This window comes from Coregonus lavaretus (genome assembly GCF_964263955.1).
Source record: "Coregonus lavaretus genome assembly, chromosome: 21".
Taxonomy (NCBI): domain Eukaryota; kingdom Metazoa; phylum Chordata; class Actinopteri; order Salmoniformes; family Salmonidae; genus Coregonus; species Coregonus lavaretus.
Window position 1 is genome coordinate 18,388,457 of NC_140008.1, and position 19,622 is coordinate 18,408,078.

Genomic DNA, 19,622 nt, shown 5'->3' on the forward strand with positions numbered 1-19,622 from the left:
TTGAGCATTGGAACAAAATATACCATGTCCTAATAAGTTTCTCGGTCAGACATTTTCATTTTTACAGGCAATTGTCTGGTACTTAGAGAGGAGGGGGGGGGAGAAATACTGTGTGGGTGGCATGTGTGCCACTACAGAATGTTATCTTGAGCGAAGACCTGATTCTATCTGACACAAATACACACCCCCAGAGTCAGGGGGCAGTTCTTAGGCGGTGGCCGGGGTGGGAATGGGCCGGTGCAGGGGGAGAGCAGCTGTATCAGAGGGGGTCACCTCCATTTTTTCTGTGGAGGAGGTATCCTTTCTGGAAGATCCTGCAGGGAAAGACATATTTAGTGTCACTGTCAATACCTCCCTTCTTCCTTATATCTAGGGAAAACAAATACTATGCGTCCATCAGGGCCAAACAATCTGCTTCATGAAAGTTATTTTGAGGTCTCACCTTTCTGTGTGCTGATTATGACACAGTCTGCTTCATCCTCATCCTCCTCTGTGTCTGCCTGGAAGCCATCCATCTCCATCGCATTAGCCTGGAACAAAGGAGTGCTCATGAAAATCTGATGCACAGCGGTCTTAGCAATAGGATCTGAGCAAAAGTACTTCATATACATACTTTATCAGACTGTCCTACCTGCTCAGAGTCAGAAGCCTTCTTCATGAACTTGGTGATGGACATGCTGCCGGCACTCTTCCTCTTGTTGGAGGACGAGAGTGTGGCGGAGGTCTGTGGGGTGGTTGGGAAGTTGCCCTGTGAGCCCATGGCCGCCGAGGCCTCTTCCCGGGACACATGGGCCCCAGAGGTGAGGTAGTTCCACTGGCAGGGTACAGGGAGAGCCTCCTGGCTGAAGCAAGCCAGGACCTCTGTGTGTACGTACCAGCAGCAGCGTCTGTAGGCCGAGCGCTTCTCATACACGGCATTTCCCTTGATAAGGCGCTTCAGGCGGATCCTAGAGTAAAAGGAAAAAGGAGACCATCTCAGTTATGAAGAAAACAAAACAAAAACGCTTTAATATAGCATTTGCACCTGTACATGATTTACTTATGCAATAAGGCCCGAGGGGGTGTGGTACAGCGCATTCGGAAAGTATTCAGACTGCTTGACTCTTTCCACATTTTGTTACGCCCCATAATGACAAAGCAAAAACAGGGTTTTAGAAACTGAAAGAGTACATTTACATAAGTATTCAGACCCTTTACTTTGTTGAAGCATCTTTGGCAGCGATTACAGCCTTGAGTCTTCTTGGGTATGACGCTACAAGCTTGGCACACCTGTATTTGGGGAGTTTCTCCCATTCTTCTCTGCAGATCCTCTCAAGCTCTGTCAGGTTGGATGGGGAGCGTCGCTGCACAGCTATTTTCAGTTCTCGCCAGAGATGTTCGATCTCGTTCAAGTCCGGCTCTGGCTGGACCACTCAAGGACATTCAGAGACTTGTCCCAAAGCCACTCCTGCATTGTCTTGGCTGTGTGCTTAGGGTCGTTGTCCTGTTGAAAGGTGAACCTTCGCCCCAGTCTGAGGTCCTGAGCGCTCTGGAGCAGGTTTTCATCAAGGATCTCTCTGTATTTTGCTCCGATCATATTTCCCTCGATCCTGACTAGTCTCCCAGTCCCTGCCGTAGAAACATATCCCCACAGCATGATGCTGCCACCACCATGCCTCACCATTGGGATGGTGCCAGGTTTCCTCTAGACGTGACACTTGGCATTCAGGCCAAATAGTTCAATCTTGGTTTCATCAGAACAGAGAATTTTGTTTCTCATGGTCTGAGAGTCCTTTAGGTGGTTTTTGGCAAACTCCAAGCGGGCTGTCATGTGCCTTTTACTGAGGAGTGGCTTCCGTCTGGCCACTCTACCATAAAGGCCTGATTCGTGGAGTGCTGCAGAGATGGTTGTCCTTCTGGAAGGTTCTCCCATCTCCACAGGAGAACTCTGGAGCTCTGTCAGAGTGACCATCGGGTTCTTGGTCACCTCCCTGACCAAGGCCCTTCTCCCCCGATTGCTCAGTTTGGCCGAGCGGCCAGTCTTGGTGGTTCCAAACTTCTTCCATTTAAGAATGATGGAGGCCACTGTGTTCTTGGGGAACTTCAATGCTACAGACATTTTTGGTACCTGAGCTCAATTTCGAGTCTCATAGCAAAGGGTCTGAATACTTATGTAAATAAGGTAATTCCGTTTTTTATTTTAAAATACATTTGCCAAATACTATAAATACCTATTTTTGATTTGTCATTAAGGGGTATTGTGTGTAGATTGATGAGGGAAAAAAACAACTTAATGTTAGAATAAGGCTGTAACCTAACAAAATGTGGAAAAAGTCAAGGGATCTGAATACTTTCCGAAGACACTGTATATGGCCAATATACCACAGCTAAGGGCTGTTCTTAGGAACGACGCAACGTGGAGTGCTTGGATACAGCCCTTAGCCGTGGTATATTGGCCATATACCACAAAGGTGCCTTATTGCGATTATAAACTGGTTACCAACATAATTAGAGAAATGTTGTCATACCCATGGTATGTGGTCTGATATTCCACGGCAGTTAGCCAATCATCATTCAGGGCTCGAACAACCCAGTTTATAATATACGTTTAATAGTGACTATATATAATTTACTCATCATGTAAAATAGCAAATGTTTAGAGTTACCTGGTGGGGATGTCTCCCGAGTTCTGGGGGCTGGAGATAGACAAGGTCAATTTCTGGCGACAAAACTCCTGGAACTCTGTGATGATCACCTTATTGCTGTTCACATTTCCATGGAGCAGTGGCAGCAACTGGGACAGCACTGAAGATATGGTATGGGAAATGGGAAGGTGTTTGAAAACACATTCTACATCTAGGCCTATTCATGTCAGGTTTGGGCAAAAGGCTGCATCCAATATGATCATATACAGTATCTCACAAAAGTTAGTACACCCCTCACATTTTTGCAAATATTTGAGTATATCTTTTCATGTGACAACACTGAAGAAATGACACTTTGCTACAATGTAAAGTAGTGAGTGTACAGCTTGTATAACAGTGTAAATTTGCTGTCCCCTCAAAATAACTCAACACACAGCCATTAATGTCTAAACCGCTGGCAACAAAAGTGAGTACACCCCTAAGTGAAAATGTCCAAATTGGGCCCAATTAGCCATTTTCCCTCCCCGGTGTCATGTGACTCGTTAGTGTTACAAGGTCTCAGGTGTGAATGGGGAGCAGGTGTGTTAAATTTGGTGTCATCGCTCTCACACTCCCTCATACTGGTCACTGGAAGTTCAACATGGCACCTCATGGCAAAGAACCTCCTGGGGCAGTCCTGTATTTCAGCCCCTTTTCAAGATTCCTGACACATTTACAAAAAAAAAAAAAACGTATACCATATTTCAGACTTCCCATTCATTTGATCAGATTTGACATTCATTGCATTCCAACACATATTTTTTGCGGTCATAATGATAAGATCTGATGAGGTTAAACACTACTCCAACTGGATGAAAGCTCTGATATTCTGCACAATGCAACTGAAAAAAGACGTAGGCCAATGTGTCATATCGTCAACCAATCACCAATTTGGTTCAATTCTGCCAGGCTCAATTCCAGCATAATTTTGTCAGAAAGGACAGTCAATTGTTCACAAAAAGCACACTTCTAACAGAGAGCTACAAATTCAAAAGTAAGTAAATAGACTAACTATTAGACGAAAATGTATACAGTACTTTAGCAAACTTGTGTAGGGCTCCATGCTCTTGTTTTAGGCCTAAGTAATTGCGTACGGGTGACAGACAGAGCTCATAATCATTAAGCACATTTGTTGCTACTTCACTCAATCCAGTTTTGAAAGTCTCCCTTCGTAACTGTTTACATGATTCTTGGCGAAACATTACCAGATTTTTATAAAAACAACCACATCTGCGTATGTTCTCTCTTTTCTTCATCTCCACGCGTGATGTGAAATAGTTGGTGTGCTCGATTTAGCTCGCTCGATGCAGCATGATGAGTGCAGATGAATCACATGTTGGTCTTGGGTGTTAAGTCAATCTCCACAATCAAAACGTAGATTTTAGTGTAAATATACTCTATTAGTCAAAAGTTTGGACACACCTACTCATTCAAGGGTTTTTCTTTATTTTTTTACATTGTAGAATAATAGTGAAGACATCAAAACTATGAAATAACACATATGGAATCATGTAGTAACCAAAAACAGTGTTAAACTCAAAATATATATATATTTCAAATAGCCACCCTTTGCCTTGATGACAGCTTTGCACACTCTTGTTATTCTCTCAACCAGCTTCACCTGGAATGCTTTTCCAACAGTCTTGAAGGAGTTCCCACATATGCTGAGCACTTGTTGGCTGGTGTGCCTTGTTAAAAGTTAATTTGTGGAATTTCTTTCCTTCTTAATGCGTTTCAGCCAATCAGTTGTGTTGTGACAAGGTAGGGGTGGTATACAGAAGATAGCCCTATTTGGCAAAAGACCAAGTCCATATTGTGGCAAGAACAGCTCAAATAAGCAAAGAGAAAGGACAGTCCTTCATTACTTTAAGACATGAAGGTCCGTCAATACGGAAAATTTCAAGAACTTTGAAAGCTTCTTCAAGTGCAGTTGCAAAAACCATCAAGCACTATGATGAAACTGGCTCTCATGAGGACCACCACAGGAAAGGAAGACCCAGAGTTACCTCTGCTACAGAGGATAAGTTCATTAGAGTTACCAGACTCAGAAATTGCAGCCCAAATAAATGCTTCAGAGTTCAAGTCACAGACACATCTCAACGTCAACTGTTCAGAGGGGACTGTGTGGATCAGGCCTTCATGGTCAAATTGCTGCAAAGAAACCACTACTAAAGGTCACCAATAAGAAGAAGAGACCTGCTTGGGGAAAAAATACAAGAGCAATGGACTCTATCCTCCTGATTCCTGCTTATAAGCAAAAACTAAAGCAGGAAGCACCAGTGACTCGGTTAATAAAAAAAGTGGTCAGATGACGCAGATGCTAAGCTACAGGACTGTTTTGCTAGCACAGACTGGAACATGTTCCGGGATTCTTCAGACAGCATTGAGGAGTACACCACATCAGTCACTGGCTTCATCAATAAGTGCATCGATGATGTCGTCCCCACAGTGACCGTACGTACATACCCCAACCAGAAGCCATGGATTACAGGAAACATCCGCACTGAGCTAAAGGGTAGAGCTGCCGCTTTCAAGGAACGGGACTCTAACCCGGACGCTTATAAGAAATCCCGCTATGCCCTCCGACGAACCATCAAACAGGCAAAGAGTCAATACAGAACTAAGATTGAATCGTACTACACTGGCTCTGACGCTCGTCGGATGTGGCAGGGCTTGAAAACTATTACAGACTACAAAGGGAAGCACAGCCGCGAGCTGCCCAGTGACACAAGCCTACCAGACGAGCTAAACCACTTCTATGCTCGCGTCGAGGCAAGCAACACTGAAGCATGCATGAGAGCACCAGCTGTTCCGGATGACTATGTGATCACGCTCTCCGTAGCTGATATGAGTAAGACTTTTAAGCAGGTCAACATTCACAAGGCCGCAGGGCCAGACGGATTACCAGGACGTGTACTCCGAGCATGTGCTGACCAACTGGCAAGTGTCTTCACTGACATTTTCAACATGTCCCTGACTGAGTCTGTAATACCAACATGTTTCAAGCAGACCACCCTAGTCCCCGTGCCCAAGGACTCTAAGATAACCTGCCTAAATGACTACCGACCCGTAGCACTGACGTCTTTAGCCATGAAGTGCTTTGAAAGGCTGGTCATGGCTCACATCAACAGCATTATCACAGAAACCCTAGACCCACTCCAATTTGCATACCGCCCCAACAGATCCACAGATGATGCAATCTCTATTACACTCCACACTGCCCTTTCCCACCTGGACAAGAGGAACACCTACGTGAGAATGCTATTCATTGACTACAGCTCAGCATTCAACACCATAGTGCCCTCTAACCTCATCACTAAGCTAAGGATCCTGACACTAAACACCTCCCTCTGCAACTGGATCCTGGACTTCCTGATGGGCCGCCCCCAGGTGGTACGGGTAGGTAACAACACATCTGCCACACTGATCCTCAACACGGGGGCCCCTCAGGGGTGCGTGCGCAGTCCCCTCCTGTACTCTCTGTTCACCCATGACTGCATTGCCAGGCACGACTCCAACACCATCATTAAGTTTGCCGACGACACAACAGTGGTAGGCCTGATCACCGACAACGATGAGACAGCCTATAGGGAGGAGGTCCGAGACCTGGCCGTGTGGTGCCAGAATAACAACCTCTCCCTCAATGTGACCAAGACAAAGGAGATGATTGTGGACTACAGGAAAAAAAAGAGGACAGAGCACGCCCCCATTCTCATCGACGGGGCTGTAGTGGAACAGGTTGAGAGCTTCAAGTTCCTTGGTGTCCACATCACCAACGAACTATCATGGTCCAAACACACCAAGACAGTCGTGAAGAGGGCACGACAAAGCCTATTCCCCCTCAGGAGACTGAAAATATTTGGCATGGGTCCTCAGATCCTCAAAAACTTCTACAGCTGCACCATCGAGAGCATCCTGACTGGTTGCATCACCGCCTGGTATGGCAACTGCTTGGCCTCCGACCGCAAGGCACTACAGAGGGTAGTGCGTACGGCCCAGTACATCACTGGGGCCAAGCTTCCTGCCATCCAGGACCTCTATACCAGGCGGTGTCAGAGGAAGGCCCTCAAAATTGTCAAAGACTCCAGCCACCCTAGTCATAGACTGTTCTCCCTGCTACCGCACGGCAAGCGGTACCGGAGTGCCAAGTCTAGGTCCAAAAGACTTCTCAACAGCTTCTACCCCCAAGCCATAAGACTCCTGAACAGCTAATCATGGCTACCCGGACTATTTGCACTGCCCCCCCACCCCATCCTTTTTACGCTGCTGCTACTCTGTTAATTATTTATGCATAGTCACTTTAACTCTACCAACATGTACATATTACTTCAACTATCTCAACTAGCCGGTGCCCCCGCACATTGACTCTGCACCGGTACCCCCCTGTATATATAGCCTCCCTACTGTTATTTTATTTTACTTCTGCTCTTTTTTTCTCAACACTTTTTTTGTTGTTGTTTTATTTTTTGTTAAAAATAAATGCACTGTTGGTTAAGGGCTGTAAGTAAGCATTTCACTGCACCTGTTGTATTCGGCGCATGTGACCAATACAATTTGATTTAATTTTGGCCCATTCCTCCATGCAGATCTCCTCTAGAGCAGTGATGTTTTGGGGCTGTCGCTGGGCAACACGGACTTTCAACTCCCTCCAAAGATTTTCTATGGGGTTGAGATCTGGAGACTGGCTAGGCCACTCCAGGACCTTGAAATGTTTCTTACGAAGCCACTCCTTCGTTGCCCGGGCGGTGTGTTTGGGATCATTGTCATGCTGAAAGACCCAGCCACGTTTCATCTTCAATGCCCTTGCTGATGGAAGGAGGTTTTCACTCAAAATCTCACGATACATGGCCCCATTCATTCTTTCCTTTACACGGATCAGTCGTCCTGGTCCCTTTGCAGAAAAACAGCCCCAAAGCATGATGTTTCCACCCCCATGCTTCACAGTAGGTATGGTGTTCTTTTGATGCAACTCAGCATTCTTTGTCCTCCAAACACAACGAGTTGAGTTTTTACCAAAAAGTTATATTTTGGTTTCATTTGACCATATGACATTCTCCCAATCCTCTTCTGGATCATCCAAATGCACTCTAGCAAACTTCAGACGGGCCTGGACATGTACTGGCTTAAGCAGGGGGACACGTCTGGCACTGCAGGATTTGAGTCCCTGGCGGCGTAGTGTGTTACTGATGGTAGGCTTTGTTACTTTGGTCCCAGCTCTCTGCAGGTCATTCACTAGGTCCCCCCGTGTGGTTCTGGGATTTTTTCTCACCGTTCTTGTGATCATTTTGACCCCACGGGGTGAGATCTTGCGTGGAGCCCCAGATCGAGGGAGATTATCAGTGTTCTTGTATGTCTTCCATTTCCTAATAATTGTTCCCATAGTTGATTTCTTCAAACCAAGCTGCTTACCTATTGCAGATTCAGTCTTCCCAGCCTGGTGCAGGTCTACAATTTTGTTTCTGGTGTCCTTTGACAGCTCTTTGGTCTTGGCCATAGTGGAGTTTGGAGTGTGACTGTTTGAGGTTGTGGACAGGTGTCTTTTATACTGATAACAAGTTCAAACAGGTGCCATTAATACAGGTAACGAGTGGAGGACAGAGGAGCCTCTTAAAGAAGAAGTTACAGGTCTGTGAGAGCCAGAAATCTTGCTTGTTTGTAGGTGACCATATACTTATTTTCCACCATAATTTGCAAATAAATTCATAAAAAATCCTACAATGTGATTTTCTGGATTTCTTTCCCCTCATTTTGTCTGTCATAGTTGACGTGTACCTATGATGAAAATTACAGGCCTCTCATCTTTTTAAGTGGGAGAACTTGCACAATTGGTGGCTGACTAAATACTTTTTTCCCCCACTGTATATGTATGTATATACAGTGGGGAAAACAAGTATTTGATACACTGCCGATTTTGCAGGTTTTCCTACTTACAAAGCATGTAGAGGTCTGTAATTTTTATCATAGGTACACTTCAACTGTGAGAGACGGAATCTAAAACAAAAATCCAGAAAATCACATTGTATGATTTTTAAGTAATTAATTTGCATTTTATTGCATGACAAAAGTATTTGATACATCAGAAAAGCAGAACTTAATATTTGGTACAGAAACCTTTGTTTGCAATTACAGAGATCATACGTTTCCCGTAGGTCTTGACCAGGTTTGCACACACTACAGCAGGGATTTTGGCCCACTCCTCCATACAGACCTTCTCCAGATCCTTCAGGTTTCGGGGCTGTCGCTGGGCAATACGGACTTTCAGCTCCCTCCAAAGATTTTCTATTGGGTTCAGGTCTGGAGACTGGCTAGGCCACTCCAGGACCTTGAGATGCTTCTTACGGAGCCACTCCTTAGTTGCCCTGGCTGTGTGTTTCGGGTCGTTGTCATGCTGGAAGACCCAGCCACGACCCATCTTCAATGCTCTTACTGAGGGAAGGAGGTTGTTGGCCAAGATCTCGCGATACATGGCCCCATCCATCCTCCCCTCAATACGGTGCAGTCATCCTGTCCCCTTTGCAGAAAAGCATCCCCAAAGAATGATGTTTCCACCTCCATGCTTCACGGTTGGGATGGTGTTCTTGGGGTTGTACTCATCCTTCTTCTTCCTCCAAACACAGCGAGTGGAGTTTAGACCAAAAAGCTATATTCTTGTCTCATCAGACCACATTACCTTCTCCCATTCCTCCTCTGGATCATCCAGATGGTCACTGGCAAACTTCAGACGGGCCTGGACATGCGCTGGCTTGAGCAGCGGGACCTTGCGTGCGCTGCAGGATTTTAATCCATGACAGCGTAGTGTGTTACTAATGGTTTTCTTTGAGACTGTGGACCCAGCTCTCTTCAGGTCATTGACCAGGTCCTGCCGTGTAGTTCTGGGCTGATCCCTCACCTTCCTCATGATCATTGATTCCCCACGAGGTGAGATCTTGCATGGAGCCCCAGACCGAGGTCACCCTGCTCAAGAAAGCACATATACAGGCCCGTCTGTATATGAATCTGAACGATTCAGAGGAGAACTGGTTGAAAGTGTTGTGGTCAGATGAGACCAAAATGGAGCTCTTTGGCATCAACTCAACTCGCCGTGTTTGGAGGAGGAGGAATGCTGCCTACGACCCCAAGAACACCATCCCCACCGTCAAACATGGAGGTTGAAAAATTATGCTTTGGGGGTGTTTTTCTGCTAAGGGGACAGGACAACTTCACCGCATCAAAGGGACGATGGATGGGGCCATGTACCGTCAAATCTTGGGTGAGAACCTCCTTCCCTCAGCCAGGGGGACCAGGCAAGGAGGGCATTAATCAGAGAGGCAACAAAGAGACCAAAGGTAACCCTGAAGGAGCTGCAAAGCTCCACAGCGGCGATTGGAGTATCTGTCCATAGGACCACTTTAAGCCGTACACTCCACAGAGCTGGGCTTTACAGAAGAGTGGCCAGAAAAAAGCCATTGCTTAAAGAAAAAAAAAAGCAAACACATTTGGTGTTTGCAAAAGGCATGTGGGAGACTCCCCAAACATATGGAAGAAGATACTCTGGTCAGGTGAGACTGAAATTGAGCTTTTTGGCAATCAAGGAAAACGCTGTGTCTGGCGCAAACCCAACACCTCTCATCACCCCGAGAACACCATCCCCACAGTGAAGCATGGTGGTGGCAGCATCATGCTGTGGGGATGTTTTTCCCATCGGCAGGGACTGGGAAACTGGTCAGAATAGAAGGAATGATGGATGGCGCTAAATACAGGGAAATTATTGAGGGAAACCTGTTTCAGTCTTCCAGAGATTTGAGACTGGGACGGAGGTTCACCTTCCAGCAGGACAATGACCCTAAGCATACTGCTAAAGCAACACTCGAATGGTTTAAGGGGAAACATTTAAATGTCTTGGAATGGCCTAGTCAAAGCCCAGACCTCAATCCAATTGAGAATATGTAGTATGACTTAAAGATTGCTGTACACCAACGGAACCCATCCAACTTGAAGGAGCTGGAGCAGTTTTGCCTTGAAGAATGGCCAAAAATCCCAGTAGCTAGATATGCCAAGCTTATAGAGACATACCACAAGAGACTTGCAGCTGTAATTGCTGCAAAAGGTGGCTCTAAAAGTATTGACTTTGGGGGGTGAATAGTTATGCACGCTGAAGTTCTGTTTTTTAAATCGTATTTCTTGTTTGTTTCACACAAAAAAATATTTTACATCTTCAAAGTGGTAGGCATGTTGTGTAAATCAAATGATACAAACCCACAAAAAATCCACTTTCATTCCAGATTGTAAGGCAACAAAATAGGAAAAATGCCAAGGGGGGTGAATACTTTCGCAAGCCACTGTATCTGCATTATATTCCCCCAGACATAAGAATGTACTCACGCTGCTCATCTTCTTGTAGTTTCTGTTGTAGTTTCTGTACGTTGTCCTCTGGGGTGGTGGGCTGCGGCTTTGGCAGGGGTTCTACCAGGCACACAGCAAATTGCTGGAAGAGTTCCAGAGGGGGACCCTCTCCCTCCCACACACAGCCTCTCACCACCGCCTCCAGCACCTTCACCTTCTTCTTGGCCATCAGCTCGTCCCACTCCCGGGCCTTCAGCTTCTGACGAACCTTCTGCTTCTCTGGGTCGCCACCCTCCTTGAATCACGTCACAGAGATAGGAGCAATTAAGGTGAGTGCTCAACATTGGTAGTAGATAAGGTATCCACCCCTTATAATGTAAAGCACTTTAAGAACTTAAATTATATATCCATTATTAGTCAAACCAGTCCACCGGAAAAGAACAGTAAAGAAAATGAATGAGGCATGCATACGGATTGTAGGGCAATTGAATGTACCTCTTCCTCCTCCAATGCCCCCTCCCCGTCTGATAAGTAACCATGTGGTACAAAGAAACCATCCTCATCGTCGTCGTCATTTTCACCTCCCTCATCATTATCCTCCTGCAAAAACAACAAAAGAGTCAGTTTAGTCAGGGATGGGCAACATTGATTGGGGTGGGGGCCACAAATAAATTGAATTCATGAAGGGCCGCAGTGGGTCTGCCTACCCACATCCATCCCCCAACCTTGCGGCCCACCTATTGACAGCCAAGATAATTTTATATGATAACTGATGATCAATGGGCCCAACCCCGGTCGGTAATTCGACCATGCTTACTACAAGTTTAGATAGCTGGCCACTCGACTAACGTACCAATAAATAAATAAAAATAGCTGACATGGGCTAATTAAGTGACTGCTGATGCACAACCAAATTTCGAAATTGCACATCGTGTATTCTATTATTCTAACTCTGAACAGTAAGTTGAGACCCCGACCGAGCCCCCCCCCCCAAAAAAAGATGAGCAAATCTTAATATCAAACAGAACAGCAGAGCATCAGAAGCTGTGACAGAAGAGTATTTAAGAGAGACCTACCCCTTCACTGTGTGACAGGGACTCTCCTGGCTCCTCCTCCTCCCACTCCTCATCACTGTCCACCTCATAATCCAACAGGTCCTAGCGAGAACACAAACTTTTGTCATACATAGAAAACTCAAACATGGAAGTCACAGTGCAACTGATGTCACCACCAGAACACATTCTTCACTCACTTGACAAATTGGATATGGCAGGGATAGTGAGAGCAATATGGCAGAAACTAAGACATAAAGAAGTGAAAGGCTTGAAAAGGATCATGGTCAGAGAATGAGGGAAGCCTTACCTTGTCCTGTCTGAGAGGGTAACGTGGGGAGATGTGGGGGCTCTTTTTGCTCCACGTGCCCCAGTAGGCAGGCCGGTAGTTCTCACGGAACTGAAGGAGCTTCATGCGGCCGTATCGCTGACGGTCAGGCACACCGTCCGGTTTAGGCCCTTTAACTATAACTATACACTCCCTATGCAGAGAACAGAGAGAGGGGCCAAAAAGACTATAGGAGGATACATACACTGAACAAAAATGTAATCGCAACAATTTCAAAGACTATATTGAGTTCATATAAGGAAATCAGTCAATTGAAATACATTTATTAGGCCCTAATCTATGGATTTCACATGACCGGCAATACAGATATACACCGCAATACAGATATGCATCTGTTGGTCACAGATACCTTAAAAGGGTAAGGGTGTGGATCAGAAAACCTGTCCGCATCTGGTGTGACCACCATTTGCCTCATGCAGCGCAACATCTCCTTTGCATAAAGTTGATCAGGCTGATTGTAGCCTGTGAAATGTTGTCCCACTCCTCTTCAATGGCTGTGCGAAGTTGCTGGATATTGGGTGGAACTGGAACACGCTGTCATAAACGTCCATCCAGAGCATCCCAAACTTGCTCAATGGGTGACATTATTTATTTTATTTTTATTTAGTCATTTAGCAGACGCTCTTATCCAGAGCGACTTACAGACATGTCTGGTGAGTATGCAGGCCATGGAAGAACTGGGACATTCAGCTTCCAGGAATTGTGCACAGATCCTTGTGACATGGGGCCGTGCATTATCATGCTGAAAAATGAGGTGATGGCAGTGGATGAATGGCATGACAATGGGCCTCAGGATCTAGTCACGGTATCTCTGTGCATTCAAATTGCCATCGATAAAATACAATTGTGTTTGTTGTCCATAGTTAATGCCTACCCATACCATATAACCCCATCATTGGGCATTCTGTTCACAACGTTGACATCAGCAAACCGCTCGCCCACACGACGCCATACACACCGTCTGCCCGGTACAGTTGAAACCAGGATTCATCCGTGAAGAGCACACTTCTCCAGCGTACCAGTGGCCATCGAAGGTGAGCCCACTGAAGTCGGTTACGACGCCGAACTGCAGTCAGGTCAAGACCCTGGAGCGCGCAGATAAGCATCCCCGAGATGGTTTCTGACAGTTTGTGCAGAAATTCTTTGGTTGTGTAAATCCACAGCTTCCTCAGCTGTCCGGGTGGCTGGTCTCAGACGATCCCACAGGTGACTCCCTCAAAACTTGAGACATCTGTGGCATTGTGTTGTGTGACAAAACTGCACATTTTAGAGTGGTCTTTTATTGTCCCCAGCACAAGGTGCACCTGTGTAATGATCATGCTGTTTAATCAGCTTCTTGATATGCCACACCTGTCAGGTGGATGGATTATCTGATCTTGCTCACTAACAGGGAGGTAAACATTTGTGCACACAATTTGAGAGAAATAAGCTTTTTGTGCGTATGGAAAATTTCTGGGATCTTTTATTTCAGCTCATGAAACCTACACTTTACATGTTGCGTTTATATATCTTTTTCAGTGTAGAAACAGCCTCTTTACAGTAGGAATCGCGCATTCTTTGTAGTTTCACAAAATGTCAAGCGTTCAGTCATTCAAGTCACCTATTGTTGCCATCACGGCCACCCAACAATTGTGATTTTTAGGGTGTGATGCTCACCTCATAGAGTCTGTGATTCTGGGCTTGGTTGGGCCTGATCTGCGGGGCTTATTTCTGGTCCAGTCCCTCAGGCCATCCAGGCTTCCATCAGGTTTAGCCAGGTACCGGTCCAGTTCCTCCAGGACTGCCTCCTCACACTGGACCCGGGTTAGTGGTGCCAGACACATGTGCTCCTTTATCTCAAACGGAGCAAACTTTCCACAGGCAGACACAAGGGTCTGAGGTGTGAGAGACAGAAGGAAGGAAAGTTATAGATTAAATTCACATGCCACTATTTTGTGATTGAGATGTTGTTTTCTTTTTCAATCCAGTCAGAGGTGTCTTGCCTTAGTGACCTGCTGAGTAGTCTTCGGTTTCTGTAGGAATCGTGTGATCTCTGCTTTCTCTGCTTTGAGCCTCTGAATATAACATTTTCAGATGTATTATCAGGTCTATTACAATGACATGGCAATTGTCAAGCGTCAAATGTCAGTGTCAGACATTACATTTAGGTTTAAAGAATAGAAAAATCCCTCAGCAAAAAATGATCAACTCACATCCTTTTCTTCTTTCAACCGTTTCTCCTCCTCTTTCTTTCTCTTGTCTTCAAGTTTTGCCCTGGGGGAAATTATATCACGTTTGTCAATTGCAAGGATTACATTTGCATTAATAAAAAAAAATTCAATCAAATGTTTCCAGTCAAGTCAATATAAAAGTAACAAGACATTTCAGATCTGTAGCTCTAGGGGGTTTTTGATCAAGCAACACTCACTCTTGCTTCGATTTGCGTTGCTCCTCTTTCGCTCTTAATTTCTCTGCTTTTTCCATTTCCTCTTTTCCTTTTTTCTCTCTTTTTTCATGCTCTTCTTTCTCCCTTTTCTCCTTTCTTTCCTTCTCCCTCTCCTCTTTCAGTTTGCGAGCCTCCTCTTTCTTCTTCTCTTTAACGGCTTTAGCCTCCTCCCGCTGCCGCTCTCTCTCTTGGCGCTGGCGTAGCCTCTCCTCTTGCTCCTGCAAACTCTATGAAGAATGGAAATAACAAATTCAGCTTCAGATAAGTATTTAGATGTAGATATTTAAATAGGCATTGGGATGCAAAATTTTGCCAATTAGTAGTGAAATACAGAAGTGATCTATTGCAGCTCATTATACCTTTATAGAGCATCTTTTCACTGTTTTCTGCTCTATTTTAGGGGTGGTATTTGGCTCCTGGAAAGAGAAGAAAGGTAACATAGCTTTCTGATGTGTACATTTACACAAAGATCACTGATGACAGACATTGAATGTTTATTGAATCTGATTGCGAGTCGGTACTCACCGTGACAGTAGGATTGTTCTCCGTCTTGGCAGCCTCTGGGGAGCTCTCGGCCGCTGACAGAGAGCTGGTGGATGAAGGAGACAGCATGGACCCATTTCCATGACTGGACATATCAGCCTTGACCGACTCTTCTTCTTCCTCCTCCGCTTCATCTTCCTCCTCCTCTGTGTCAGATCCCTGTGTGGTATCTAGCTGTGAGACGGATGCAGTGTCCTCCCCGTCCTTCTCCCCATCCTGTTCACCCCCCAGTTTGCCATCCTGTTCACCCCCCACCTTGCAGTCTAAGGGCCCTGTTGTGGCAGTGTGATCTGTTTTGGTGGCCGTTACAGCACTCAGAGTTTTGCTCAGGTGGTTGTTTTGTGTGGGAGGACACAAGGCAGAAATGGGTGTCGCAGGTTGCTGCTTTAGAGGGTCTGTTGAATTAGAGCCCTCAGTGAGATCAACAACTATTATTTTGGCAGGGGAAGTTTGGCTGCTGTGACTCATGAATCCATCCAGGGGTCCGCGGCCGTTAACCAGTGCTGGTCCGTGACGCATGGGTAGCGGGGAACTCTCAGATTCATTCTCCCCATCTGAGAGCCCAGGCTGTGGGCGGGGAAGGGCACAAGTTCTTTTGGGTTCACTGGTCTCTTTGGGCTCTGGGTTCAGACGCTTAAATGGAAGGCGAGCTGAGGAGAAAATACTTTTTATTATCACTGATTTTAAGTTGGACTAAATCCATTTATCTTTTAAGTATTTGGGAAAACAATGAAAGCAAAGACAATTAATTAAAGAATTTGATTCATTGTAATATAATTTACTAAATGAGAATCTCTGAATTATTTATAATAGTTTGATAGCATTATGTTATTATGTATCATCAGTCTCCTTTAGCAAAATAAAAGCATCTAATTGTTTATTTTACCAGGTTAGTCTCATTGAGATTAGAAATCTATTATAGAAGAGAGACCTGGCCAAAATAGCAGCACACAATATTTCTGCCATAATTACAATTTAACACAAAGCACTACAGTTTAAAAACATACATTTAGGAGATTTTGCATCACCTTTGACCTTTAACATGTTGGCTGGAGTTTTACTGTTATCTATTGCCAGGTAAGGGGAGTTGTGACATAGGTCGAGTGGAAATCCAGCAAATAGTATACGGAGGTAATATGCATTCAAAACACCCGAGGTTCACTTACCCTGAACAAGCTTCTTGTTGGCATTGCTGGGTTTGACTTTGCCATCCATACCTGTAACCAAAATGTGAGGAGATAAGATAACAATCACACAACCAACCACACAACTGTTTTTCAATGCAGCAATAGTTCCAGTTGCAAACAAGTTGCGTCACTTTAATTGCTGCACAACTCTGTCACTAAAACAAATAATTATGTGCAGTACCTTCATATGTTCAAAATCAAAGGACTACCACAAAAAGAGTCACAACACTGTATGACTTAAACACTAATTGCTTTATCCCCCACTCAATTGTATTCAAGCTATAGGCTAGTCCTTAGTTTACTCATATGGTTAGTTTAACAAATGCATCCAGGTTATTTAAGGAATGATCTGTAATAATAAATACATGTCAGTCAACTAGGAAGCGAGTAAGTTATCTAGACTTGCCACTTAACAAGTAAATGGGACTATCACTGCAAATCAAATATGTTTAATCAAATTGTAAAAGCTACGAGACGATGGCACAACTGATTGGGCTAAGTATATGGAGGTTTTTGCTTTTCTCTCCCGCCATTCGGTGAATCAATCGAAGCCCAGTGCAAAGACCCGGCTGTGGCTACACTCACACCTCTAGTGGTGGAGAGAAATTGGTTAGCCTCAAAGTAAAATAAACAAATTCCGTTTGTTAAAGTTACCCTGAACAAGCTTCTTGTTGGCATTGCTGGGTTTGACTTTGCCATCCATACCTGTAACCAAAACAAAGCGAGGGAGATAAGATAACAATCCTACAACCATCCTCCCCTCATCACTCAGTTACCGTTTGATGGACTTAGTTTTTCAATGCACTTTTACTTTATCAGTAAATGCAGCAGTACAATGGTTATAGCTGTCGAGCCGGCAATGTTGTGACTCATGTCTAACGGAAATGATATTTTCCGACTATCAACAAACTGGTCAGCAAAACCACTGTTTAATCATTTCGGTGCATATTAGCTTACTAGCTAACGTCAGTTAGCTGAAGGCCATGGGGGTGTCTAGCTAGAAGCAGGCTGGCAAGGTTAACACCAATTCTAACTAGCTAGCTAAGTTAGCTAGTTAACTAGCTAGAATTGGTGTTAACCTTACAAGCTAAGTTAGCTAGCTGACGAATAGTTAACTATAAAGAAGAACGTTAGCTAACTACAGTAACGTTAGATTGATCTTCTAGCTATACAAGCTAGCTTGAACTTCAAGTGTACATAAACGCTAATTTTACACTTCACTACTTGCTTGGAAATGTTATGAGGGGCTGGATAATAAAAACGTAAATTCGCTAACGTTAGCTATCTAACAGTTACTGTAGTTAACCTTTCTTTGACGTGTTAGCTAACGTTAGCTAGTTATAGTAGCTAGCTAACGTATTAAGACAGAAGTTGGTGTTGACTATGTGGCCATAGGCAAACTGAAAGGTAAATAAAAAAAATTACTAAATTCCATAAACATTTGAAAGGTTAAAATAGAACATATCGTCGCTACCTCTCCTCCGTGGAGTGGATGCTAAATGCCCGTCCACGGATTGATCTTCCGCCGCCAGCATAACAGCCACCATCCGAGAGACTTCCCTCACTTTTGATATCCTTGTGCGGAAAAAAGTTGCAATATAACAACACCATATGATGTAGCAATATTGACAGGTCTTCCAGAGTAACACTGTTATTCTGCAAAATATACTATAAAGTTGACTGGATTTTACTATTTTTAAGACTAAGTAGCTAAATGTTATTCTTTCCCCACCCCACACACACTCCCTTTGGATCACGTTGCAGCCTCCCGCCCGTCGTCAGTCAGATTTGGCGGGAGTATGTCGCTCTCCTCAGAATCATTTGCTGATTGGCCAGAACTCTTCTTCGACGCTGGGGTTTCACGGCGATTGGGATCCAATATTTATGGAGCATTATCGCCACCAACTGTACTGGGGGTGACAAAATGAAACCATACGATTAGTGGCGTAAAACTAAAACAAAACAAAAATAACTTCACGAAAACTAACTCCTTCATTTCTTCAAACTTCCATAACTCCCTCCCACCAATGTGTCGTGAACACATTAGCATGAGCAAAAATTGTGGAATCTACTTAATTTTGTTTGGAGTAATAAATCACATTATTTAAAAATAGTGTATTATGTAATACTCAAGATCAGGGAGGTAGCTGCCAATTACTTCACACTGAAAGAAGTTAAGCTACACTAACGCTACCATTAAGAAACATGTAGTTTAAATAACTAAAGTTACTTTGAAAAAGTAGTTCACTACATCCAAACTACTTTTTGTGAGAAATTATCATACCTAAATCTGAAATGTCAGACTACAAATTGCGAGAACAGTTCACTCTGGAATGTGTAGTTAGCTTACTAAACACTATAACTATGTTTCAAGTGAGAATTAGGCAGTTCTGATGCCGAAAACGAAAGGAAATTCTTGCCAACTTTAACCATATTCTATATTATTTTAGCAAAATAAGTAGTGTGTAGTTCCAGTTGTTAGCTGGAAGAAATTAAGGAGTTCGTTTTTGTTAAGTTCTTTTTGTTTTGTTTTAGTTTTCCTCCTCTAATCGTATGGAGTTTCCTTTTGTCACCCCTGTACAGTTGGTGGCGATAATGCTCCATAAATATTGGATCCCAATCGCACGTGAAACCCCACTGACGAAGAAGAGTTCTGGCCAATCAGCAAAGGATTCTGAGGAGAGCGACATACTCCCGCCAAATCTGACTGACGACAGGCGGGAGGCAGCAACGGGATCCAAAGGGAGCGTGTGTGGGGTGGGGAAAGAATTACATTTAGCTACTTAGTCTTAAAAATAGTAAAAACCAGTCAACTTTATAGTATATTTTGCAGAATAACCGATTGAATCGTACTACACCGGCTATGACACTCATCGGATGTGGCAGGGCTTGAAAACGATTACAGACTACAAAAGGAAGCACAGCCGCGAGCTGCCCAGTGACACAAGCCTACCAGACGAGCTAAATCACTTCTATGCTCGCTTCGAGGCAAGCAACACTGAAGCATGCATGAGAGCACCAGCTGTTCCGGATGACAATGTGATCACGCTCTCCGTAGCCGATGTGAGTAAGACTTTTAAG

At 44.4% G+C, this 19,622-nt stretch overlaps 1 protein-coding gene across 1 annotated transcript; it reads right to left on the reverse strand.

Moving 5' to 3' along the window:
- Window positions 1-136: 136 nt before the first annotated feature.
- Window positions 137-18,309, reverse strand: LOC311149005 (chromatin assembly factor 1 subunit A-like). Its single transcript, XM_084186069.1, has 17 exons — window positions 18,016-18,309; window positions 17,196-17,246; window positions 16,521-16,571; window positions 15,337-16,004; window positions 15,171-15,227; window positions 14,794-15,038; window positions 14,579-14,639; window positions 14,369-14,440; window positions 14,043-14,260; window positions 12,348-12,519; window positions 12,062-12,142; window positions 11,481-11,585; window positions 11,025-11,280; window positions 2,646-2,784; window positions 632-947; window positions 443-530; window positions 137-314 (listed from the first exon to the last, which is right to left on the reverse strand). Exons 1-17 carry the CDS (start codon window positions 18,086-18,088, stop codon window positions 208-210), a joined length of 2,760 nt encoding a protein of 919 aa, XP_084042195.1. The 5' UTR covers window positions 18,089-18,309; the 3' UTR covers window positions 137-207.
- Between the last annotated feature and the right edge of the window lie 1,313 nt (window positions 18,310-19,622).

What these genes read in the sequence shown, in the direction of transcription:
- LOC311149005 (XM_084186069.1), bottom strand. Translation starts at nt 18,088, where the DNA reads ATGGTGGCTGTTATGCTGGCGGCGGAAGATCAATCCGTGGACGGGCAT. An exon ending in CTACTCAGCAGGTCACTAAG is followed by an intron (nt 14,261 to 14,368) that starts GCAAGACACCTC and finishes CTCACACCTCAG; the next exon opens with ACCCTTGTGTCTGCCTGTGG. An exon ending in CATAATCAGCACACAGAAAG is followed by an intron (nt 315 to 442) that starts GTGAGACCTCAA and finishes CTTTCCCTGCAG; the next exon opens with GATCTTCCAGAAAGGATACC.